The sequence below is a fragment of the Egretta garzetta genome, unplaced genomic scaffold (assembly GCF_000687185.1).
Source record: "Egretta garzetta isolate BGI_Z169 unplaced genomic scaffold, ASM68718v1 scaffold18, whole genome shotgun sequence".
Classification (NCBI taxonomy): Eukaryota; Metazoa; Chordata; class Aves; order Pelecaniformes; family Ardeidae; genus Egretta; species Egretta garzetta.
The window spans coordinates 3201223-3211943 of NW_009260616.1; the positions used below are offsets into that span (position 1 = coordinate 3201223).

A 10721-nucleotide genomic window follows, 5' to 3' on the forward strand; every position below is an offset into this window, starting at 1 on the left:
TCAGACAGCATTATTCAAAGCAGCATTCTCAACTTCTAACACATATGAATATACACTAGTAACCAGGAGCATGAAGTGTAACAGTTTTAACTTTAGTTTAAGCTTACTGAAAATATTCTAATGCTTTTCTTCTATCAAGGTCACTGCCTCACTGAGATTTGCTTGTCTGTCAACATGTGAAATTGGTTATAAGCGCCACTAACATTTGTGTAATGAAGTAAATTATTTTTTTGCAGGAAGTGTCCAAGATGGGAGGAAAACCAGATGCGTTAGCACCTATTAAAACCTCTAATGAAGCCTGTGTAAAAAATACGAGGGCTAAAAGACTAGCATATTAAATAAATGTGTTGTATCACTTCATGTTGCAAACTAACTCCTAATATATTATGGTCTTAACCCAATGCTTATACACTGTTTGACCATTACCGATGTGGAAACTGCGGTTTGTGGCAGTTCTAATCCCAGAATTGGGTTGAGATGATAAATCATAAGCCTCATCATAAAATTGTATACAAGTTCGGTGCTTCTTGTAAGACTCTGTGGGCATTTTTAGACTGGTCAACAAAAGTGCTTGACATAAGATTTCTGAATGAAACCTAGGCTCTTAGTAACAAACCCTGAATACAATGTGATAAAAGCGTTATCAGTTCCTAGGTAAATATGCCTAGCCACACTTTTGCATTGTAAATATTTAAGCTGTAACACATAATTTTTACAATGGCTTTTAATTAGAAATGGTTGTGTTGTGTCTCTCAGGAGCTAGAATTTATTTTAGAACAGCAACCCAAGTATGTTTGGTTAAGCAAGTTTCTGTAATCGCCTGCACTCAAAATGCCTCTACCATAAATAAGTATAAAAATGCCTTGGGGACTGCACTAATGCCTTGGGGACTGCACTAAGTCCTTGGAATATACAGCTTGTGAAATCCTCTTATTAGGAAATCCATGGCATGGCCATGGTGTAAGAGTGGACAGTTGCTGTGGCCTGATACGCTGATTTAGTGTTCTGGCTCTTGCTTTGTGGTGACTTGCTTTGTTAGCTTGCAGCCTTAACGATGTGGTAGTAGACTTAAGCCGCACATTTACAGTAGTATGGGCATTAAAGCAGCTTGGTGTTAATCTGACTTGGTGGTCCTGTGCTGGTAGGGCATTGCTATCTGAAACTATTGCTAGCATGCCATGGACAATGAAGTGAGTCTTAAGCTATCCCTTATGCAATTGCAACTTGCTACTTAAGTCAAGTTGAGTGAAAGAGGAACAAAAGCACGTGAGAGTTGTCTTTCCAAGGTCACTGGAATTAGTCATGTGCAATAGTATTTGCTTTGGATTCTTATCGTACTTGTGAACTCCAGTTTGAAACCAGTACTGACTGACTACCTGATTCCTTTTTCTTCCTGCCTAGTGTCAGATTTGTTTTGTAGCACTCTTTATAGGAGTTGGCTGACAATGCAACCTTTTTTTAAAGGTATTTTCAAGAGGAATAATTCAAGATTGATGGATGAAATCTTAAAGCAGCAGCAAGAACTCTTAGGACTAGATTGCTCCAAGTATACCGTGGAATTTGCAAATCAAGACAAAGCTGATCAAGGTAAGATGAATTGTGAGTGGGGATTGGTATGACTCTAAATAGCTGTACATAAATCATAACTCTGCTTTTACTTAAGCGTATTCCCGTGTACAGTGACCTTTTTCTTCACTAAGCACTAATTATCAGAACATACACAACCTTTCTGGGCAAGTGGTAAACTTCCATTGTGCTTATTTGTTCTTAACTCATAGTGAAGTGTTGTGCTCTCCTTCCCATGGTGACCATTACAGACTGGGTAGTCTGATCTTCCCTTTAATGCATTGGTGTAGCTTAACTCCACACTGTTTCAGTGAGATAAATTCTTTTGCTGAGAGAGTTGAAAAAGCACTGGAGTTACTGTAAGGAAACTGATGTCAAGGTAACAATGCGTGCACTTCCATCTTTCCAAACTTACATCTCGAAGTTGGGAGGAAGACGGGAAAGAACAAAACTGCTGGTTGTCATGGCAATGTATGATGACACCAGGAAGGTGTTACAAGTTTAAAAAACAAACAAAACTTTGAAAAACCCTGTTTCAAGGTTAATGTTCCTTATTCAATACTATCTGCTGTAAGTGTTTGTTTGGGTATTGTGACTAATGCAAATGCTAGAAGCCTGTTCAAAATGTAGTAAATCACAAGCAAGCCTTTGCCTTAGAGCGATAGGCTGATACTTACAGCTCTCCTACAACTCCTAATATTTAAAGAGGTCTTATAATAAAACCCCCTTACGTTTTAAGACAATTATATCACATAGTTCAAAGACTTAAGAAAAAAGCTACAATTCACAAGCTCTAGTACTTTTAGCTGTATTTAAGATACTGTTGGCTGAGTTTTGCTTCCCCTACAGGAGCTAATAGGATGGTGAGATCCTTTGTGCCAGTTTTCCAGTCAAGTCCAATGTTGTAGCATAAACTGGCCTTGTAAGCAACTTAGGCTAAGGTGCTAGTACTTACATGGAAACACCTAAATTTCATGTTATTTCTCTTTATTCCTGTGAAGGTTGAAATAACCAGCAGAAAACAGGGTAGACAGGCTGTTAATGTCTTCAACTCTAGCTTACTTGGCTGCACTTACCTAAATCAGGATACTTAATGTCCAGACCAAATGAACTACTAGAAGATGGCTCAGACTTGCCAACTGAAAGGGTACATTTAAGTTGCAAGAACTTTTGTGCTGGAAACTATGAAAAGCAGAGGTGTCTTCTGTTCTCTTCAGAATTTTTCATTCTTAGAAGGCCCCACAGTCAGACCAGGTGCGTCATACTTTGAACTGAACAAGCCAATATCTATCCAGTTTGTGACAATAAACTGCAATTTTTCACTTCTGAGAAGCAAAAAGACATGTCTTAAGCTTATGAATGCTGCTAGAGAAATATTCTTTAACATAGGATGTATGACAAATCAAACAATATCAAGGAACAATTATTTTCATTGTGGTGGCTTTGGATAGGCTAATTGAATTTTTTTAGATGTTCTTATGAGACTGTATTCTGCGGTCCTTTGCAGCCAGGTTTTGCAGTTTTAAGAAATGGTATTTGTAAGTATAGTTATAACTATCACGAGTTCTGTATCCGTCTAGTGTGTCCACATACTAGTATTTAACCCAGTTACTTCAAGCTGGGTTTAGTACGCTATCTGTAGCCTTGAGATTCCTTGGTAAGTTTACCTCTTGGGTACCTTATCAGAACTGACAGTGATGCAAGTGAGGTAGTGCAAGAAGACTCTTACCTCACAATAGTGTAGGTAATAAGATTGTTGTGAAATGTTCTTTTAAGTAACAGATATAATTATAGATTAATGGGCGAATTCTGGAACTATTATCCAGTTCCTAGCCTCTCTGTAGCAATCTTCGATCAATATTGTAACTCTTGCATCGATTTTGAAGTGCTGCTGAAAGATCCTGTGATCATATTCAGGGAGGGCCCCAGCTTAATCATTGTGTCATATGAATGTCCACAGTAACTGTTAAAACAGCTTCCTCTTCTAGGGTAGGAATTAGATCTTCTTTCCCTTTTCCTGAACTGCAAGTCTTTCTGCATTGCTTACCACCCCCCAAGTTACTATCTAGGCACCTTCCTCTCACTGCTTTGTCTGACAGCATAAGAACCAATGCAAATTCCCTGGAAGACTCTACATTTCAAGACTGACATGAATAAAACCACTTTTCATGAGACTCCTCAAAATAGTTGCCTTAGGCTTGCTTTTTAGTAATACAGCAAATCCAGAAAATTCTTACCCACTTCTGTAAGAGATGGATGAGGAATATCTATGACTAGCTGTATAATATATGAAGTAATCTACAAGTTGCTTTCAGTCATATCCTGTGAATAGCTAAAGCATATTCAAAACAACTATATTTCTGTTGCTTTTAAACTGTGTTTTGTACTTTCAGTTTTAAATTGCCAATCTACATTGAAGGTGCTGTCTCCAGAAGATGGAAAAGCAGACATAGTAAAAGCTGCTCAGAACTTTTGTCAGTTGGTAGCACAGCAGCAAAGAACATACACAGACCTGGATGTGAATGTGTTAGACAACTTATTAAGTAGTAAGTATGACATGGTCTGTGGGGAGGAGGGGAAGAGTACTCTATTCATAACAGATTTGGTTTCTAGTTTGTTTATTGCTTAGAATGTAAGCATCTTGATGCTTAGTCTGTCGGGGTAAGTTATGATTATTGCTTTCAGGCTTCTGCTAAAAATTTCTTACTGGTTTACTCCCTTTAAGCAGAAAAAATTCAAACCTTAAGATAAATTGGAGAGTTTCAGCTTTTCAGAGTTTACAGCCTCTATGGGATGTTCTGTGATGAGCTTTCTGAAAAAAGTACCACTGAAACTAGACTATTAGGACTTAGATTAACTTCTTGCAAGTTAGCATGCTGCAAACCTGAGTATGGGCAGAGAGTTTTTTCCAGATCTAGTTACAGCAATTAAAGCAGTTACTGCTGCCTAACTACTACTCTGAGTGCAAATGATAGAACGCTCACTCATCTTTTGCTGATGTATAACCTATGCTAGCTTAGTTACCTTCTTTAATAATTCATGCAGATTACTGACTCTGCACTGAGGTCCATGAAAAGGGCAGGGTTCCCTAATGTTACCTCTCTGGGAGAAGCAGTTTAGAACAAGCCTCCACTTCCCCAGTGGTGCTATGGAGCTATAGTACTTGCATGGATTGCCTAGGAAAGCTGAGCATGTTAATTGCGGCTGTAATTAACTTGGCAGTGTGCAGGCTTCAGATTGCACACTTGAACTTGGATGTCTCCAGGCACATTATTGTAATGTGGCTCCCATTAATTGGACTTGAGAGTGATATTTTTTTTTTCCAAATGGGTGGTCAGCTGGATTGCTCTGCAGGCTGACTACAGTGGCAGTTTAGACACTTCAAGATTGATTTCAAACTGAATTCTATCCCATGCATGCTGCCTGATAGCTTCTCACTGTAATGGAATTATTAAATCTGTTTAGTAAGGCACCTCTGAAGAAGTGACTTGGACATCTATCCTGTTATATCCTAAAGGCAACTTAAGGAAATGAATAATTGCTTGTCTAAAACATTCCCTCACTTCGTGAAGAACTGGTGACAGGTGATACCCATGTATGCGTTCTGTCCAGTGATGTTTACCTGGAGCTTGTCAAACACTTGTTCATGATCTTCTATCCATGCACTTCAGTGTCTGGATGTGCTAAGAGTATTAGGTCCAGTCTGCATAGCCTTAAAAACTGAGCAGATTTATTGTTCACGTAATGCATGCTAGCTGAGCACAGAAAAAGAAATCTACACTATTAGTCTGTCAAAACTGTAAACTTTGAAAACAGGCTGCTTAATCTATGTAGCTAATAACTAGGGATAGTATCTATAACTAGTCCTGCTTATTAATTTGCCTGGTTTTAATGTTCAGGACAGTTGGAGGTGAAGAACTACTCTTTCATGACTTCTTTCGCAGCAGCTTATGAAACTAACCATTTTAGCTGCAGGCAAATTTAGTTTCAGTGCATCCTTAATGGCAAGGTATTGAACATAAACATCTGTGAGTTACTGATCTAAATTCAGAGTTAGTTCTGAAAAGCAGTACTTGAGTAGCTATGGTTTTAGAACTTGTGTTCATGGTGACTTCTGCGAGTTTCTGGTTTTTCACATTTTTATTTAAATGCCTGACAATGTGGTCTTTTAAATTTCTGTTAATATTTAGGATGCAGTTATTGAAGTCTAGTCCTAAAATGATATGGTTCTAGCTTGTCATGTGGCTTTTCTGGTTTTTAATCCAGACATGCTCTAATTCTTACAGCTTGAGTTTTCTTTAGTGTAAGAGTACTTTCTTCTGAGCAATGCCTCAGCTAACCAGCTTGTTTTCAGAAAAGTGGGTGCCAGCTGCATTGTAGTATTGCCTCTACTTGCCATCTGCCTTCCTAGTAAAGAACATGACTATTGATTGAGGCTGTTCATGTTGCCCCATAAAATCTGTGTGGAGAAGAGAAAGGTAGTGCTATCTATCAGCTCTACAAATTTCTTCATGTTCCCCTCACGGAACTCCTGACCTAGAAGGGATGTTGCCAGATTCCTGTCCCTTGAGTGTCCTGAGTCTTGGCCCCTTTTTTCTTTTTTTTTTTTTTTTTTCAGTCTACTAGTCTACTCCCAAATCCTTCTGTGTTGTGTGTGCTATATTTGAAGAGTGCTGTAACTCTAGCAGCTCTGAAGGAGCTCCCACATGCAAAGTATCTGTAGTGTTGATACGTTTAGGTAGAGAAATGGATGCAGAGTGGAAAGCACAGTACTGTGTTGTGAATAGGCTGTTCTGACAGTGATACTACAGTGTACGTTTTCATTTTCCTTCAGATAGGAACCAGAAGGAAATACTAGCATTAATTGGGCTCTCTGAAGGTCTTTTCCTGTTTGAAAAGCCATTGCAGTGTTGAAGATCCTGCTGCTGAACTGGCCAGCTGAGGAATACTCAGCTACTGAATCAGCTGATGAGTAAAGCTGTCCACTTCCTCCAGAGCCCCCACTTCTAAGTATTCACTACTTCCCTGCAAAGCTCTTTTGTACTAACATGCTAGCTTCTGAACACATAAGCAGTTTCTGCTTTATAATTTTTTTCTTAACTTTGAGATAAGATTTGGACTGTGGCATGTGGCACTCGTATCTAAATACTTCATCCTTCCTTAGAAACGCATATGCTTGGGAAAATAGCTTCTTTACCTCTGGTAAAAGGATTGTTACTGTGATTATTCAGTGGGGAGGGAGGGTGTGAACTTTTTGAAATCTCCAACTTCAGTTCCAAAATCTGGGCAGAGCAAAAGCTGATAGGACCTTAGTTTCCTGTTTTGCTATTCCCAAAGTTAAGTTCCTTTACAACTAAACTTAAACTTGTAAAAGGTTCTTGACTGGTTTGGTTGCTTTTTTAAACATGTGAGAAAAGAACTGAGAAATAACATCTGAAGTTCAGAGCAAATAGGCAGTATTAAACTTTTATCTGCTAAAGGTAGGTATTATACAATGTAACCACTCTTGCAGTTAACTTACAGAATTTGTGGGTAATGGAAGGAATAACAAGAAATAGCATGCAATAATCACAACTAATTGCAGCCTTATAGCAAAGTAGGGTTATGACTGCTGGAATGCTTTTCAGATGAGCTAGGTAGGTGCATGAAGAACAGCTTACCTTCTTGGGTTTCATTGGGGTACTATGCTGGTTTTCACGTGTTGCTCTAACAAACTTGCTAGAATTATCAGGGAAAGCTGGACTGAGACTATTCATTCTAAACTTATTGCCTAGCTGTCAATTTTTAGCCTGGAGTAGCTCAGGCATGGCAGAAGTGTATGGAAGGGAGACAATGTCGTTGGCCACTGATTGTCTTCAATCTCGAGTGAACAGTAGGATGCTCTCACTGGTGAGCAAGACAGCAAGCTACTAAAGATTTAACTAGCTTCTCTTTTCTTGGGGAGACTTTCTTGTGCATCAAACTGTAGTATTTGGTCTCGGCTTTTCAGGGAATGAAGTTTAGTAGCTTTTTTCTTTTTTTTTTTTATTTTTTTTTATTTTTTTTTTTTTATTTTTTCAAACAACTGTTTGTATGCCCTGTTCCAGAGACTGGGCAAAGACAATGAGGTCGTCTGAGTTGGGATTAGACTAGTGGAATGTCAGTGACTGGTGTTTTAAGGTATGGGCAGTAAGAGTGTGAGCACATAGTGAAGTCCTTCAGTGTTATCTAGCCCTGCCCTGGCTTGGGTCATGCTGTTGACTTGGTAACAGGGGGAAAAAAAATATTGCCCTGTTTTTTCCTTACTCATTAACCAGCAAGATGTCACCTGCAACAGTTTGTCTGAAATTTCATAGTAAAAGTTGTTTCTAAAATTGTCTGTCTAGCTCCATATTGAGAAAGAGACAGTTCATCTGACAGGGTTTGGGTGTTTTTTTGGTTTTTGGTTTTTTTTTTTTTGTTTTTTTTTTTTTTTTTTACAACTTGTGTTCTTGATGGTCTGTGATACCGACTTGTTCTTCAGTGGAACCTCCTTAAGTTTGGGGTTTTTTTGTAGTCCTTTTACTCGATTGCAACTCCACATAGTTGAGTTAGGACTATAGTAGGTATGGGTCAGGATACAGCATGTTCTATGCTACTAAAATCGAGTTTGCCAAGACAAACTAGAATGGATCAGTTTAAAGAGCAGTGTTAAGGTTTGCTGTTATTCAATACAATGTTCCTATCACTTTCTTATCAAGTCTTTGAAAACCATCTGACAAAAATAATGGTCCAGCTGGGCCTGCAGTGGCTGCCTAAGCTTTTGCTCAGTTGATCCTGTTCAGGTGGTGCAAGACCAGTCTGTCCTCTTGGACTAGTTAACAACTCAGAGCCCTCAGGAGCTTCACTTCCTTTTAAAAAAAAAAAAACAAAAAACCGCCTTCAATGAAAAAGCAGATGCATTAGGGTTTAGCATTGAAACAAATCTTCTGGTGAATTTGACAAAACCTAATTTAGCTTGTTCTTACAGGTACAAATGGATTTCCTGATCCTGATTTAGTCTTGAAGTTTGGTCCTGTGGACAGCACATTAGGATTTCTTCCGTGGCACATCAGACTGACAGAGATCATGTGAGTGGCCTATAAGTACTGTAAAGCAGGTTGGAATAATAGCTAACTAAACAAGTCTTTATGTGACTGACTCTATGGAAATAGCCGTAAGAGGAGATCTGTCTAAACAGAGGTGTCTGGGAATTGATTTGAGGGTGTCTAAAAATTGTTACATGAAACCTGTCAAATGCTTGTTGCTTTCTTCAGCCACAACTAGGCAACAGCAGGCTTTACTCTTCAGGTTTGAGGAAAAACTTCTGTCATTATCTAGTTGCAGTGGTCCAATCCAAGTCTGTCAGTGTTGTTTATGTGGATTTTAAGTGGCTTACAGGTTTCTATCGGGAAAACTAAGGATATAAGGGAAATAGGATAATGCACAATGATTGTGCCTCTGGATCACTTTCCAGTTTTGGCAATAACTGAACTTGACTGTATTTGCTCTATTTCTTAAATCTGAGAGCATTCGTAGGGCTCTTAAATGTCTGGGCAGACCTGTGCTTATCCAACTTTCTCGCTGATTTGAAGTGCCCTAGGACTGTAATGGTTGGCTTTGTTCTAGAGGGTGGCAAGATACTAACAGCTAGTTCAGTTACTACAGTTGAGTGACAGTAAGTGTGAGAACAACTTCACAAGGTTACTCAGGCAAGAGCTTACTTTAAGTAGTGATATTCCTGGCTGGCCATACAAATCGTGAAGTGTTCATAAAAGCTTATTTTAATTTTTCAAACTTGCTTTCTCAGTTCTTTGCCTTCTCACCTGAACATCAGCTATGAAGACTTTTTCTCTGCCCTCCATCACTATGCAGCCTGTGAGCAACGCTGGGGAAAGTGACTTCTGGCGGAGCACATGGAGTCAGGCTTTCTGTGGGAAGGAATTGCTGTCTGTTTACAAGCACCTGTGACCCATAAGTCTGGTTCATAGTCCTTTCTTAATTTATCAACAAATTCAATAAAGTGTCTTACCTTTCTAGAGAGTCTGTGTGAATGCGTGAGAATCTGTGGGGAGGGGGAAGCTTGCAGATTTCCTTGATGAAAAAGACAGTTTCAGCTGCAGTATTACCCTCACTTTGATGTCCAAGGGACCAAAAGAACATGCAAGAATTAAGTCTTGTGAAGTCTACAGGACAACAAAAATAGGAGTTCATGCTCTGAAGGTCCTTAAATCCAAGGAAGAGCTCTGATATAAGCTTCTTTCTTTTCAATTCTTCATGGTCAGGCATTTCAGAGCTAATCACCTGGTTTATCTTCAGATACATTTACTGTAATATATGTGAATTTCAGAGGGGTCAGTATTGGTTCTGTTAACTGTGAGAACAGAGTGCTACTAGGCTGTGATGACTTGAGCCAGCAGTAGGTATCAAGTTCCAGAAATACTGAGAAGATTCCATAAAAAGGAATGGAAGCTTCAATGGTAAGTGGATTAGGCAGTCTGTGTAGCACTATCCATCCTCTCTTCCCCCCCCCCCCCCCCCCCAAGAGGTCAAAATCAAAACATTCCTACAGCCCTGAGTGAAACTTCTCTTATCAGGTCAGTTTTCCATAGGGAATAAGCATAAACAGTACAATGTATTGTTTGCATACCTATTTTCCCCATAAAATTGTCACCTAAGGTGATGAGCTGGCTAAGGCTCTGGCATCACTTGCTGAAAAAATCTGAAAATGGACTTGGTCCACTTCCTTGGTGAATGTGACCTGCTTGTTGTGCTCCTGTACTTGGTAGGGGAGTCTGCTTAAGCCTTTTGTTAGGTTTGTTTTGAACTGCGCGTTAGAAGTTTGAATGGGAGCCTGCAGCAGACAAGATGAAGTGAAGCTACGCTACACTATCTCAAAACTGAGATAACTAAATGGATACAGTAGCTAAGCAGCCTTCATTGTGGAATGTCCTATTTGAGTTACATTCCTATTGTTGGAAGTAATTTGGAATTGAAAGTCTTTTTAGCAGCAGTTGGACAAAGTGGTATCTTTAGAGCTGTATTACTGGAGACAGACATTAACATTGCAGCCTTCTGCCCTGCAGGCTGTAGAACTGTTGGACACTTCATTCTGGAAGTGTTTCCCTTCCGCCCCCACCCCCCCAAACTGAGTCTGG

The 10721-nt window shown here is 39.3% G+C and overlaps 1 protein-coding gene across 1 annotated transcript; it reads left to right on the plus strand.

Moving 5' to 3' along the window:
- Positions 1–1178: 1178 nt before the first annotated feature.
- NUS1 (NUS1 dehydrodolichyl diphosphate synthase subunit) lies at positions 1179–9606 on the plus strand. Its single transcript, XM_035900697.1, has 5 exons — positions 1179–1190; positions 1314–1587; positions 3960–4112; positions 8555–8654; positions 9374–9606. The coding sequence occupies exons 1-5, from the start codon at positions 1179–1181 to the stop codon at positions 9462–9464; spliced, it is 630 nt and encodes a 209-aa protein (XP_035756590.1). The 3' UTR covers positions 9465–9606.
- Positions 9607–10721: the final 1115 nt, after the last annotated feature.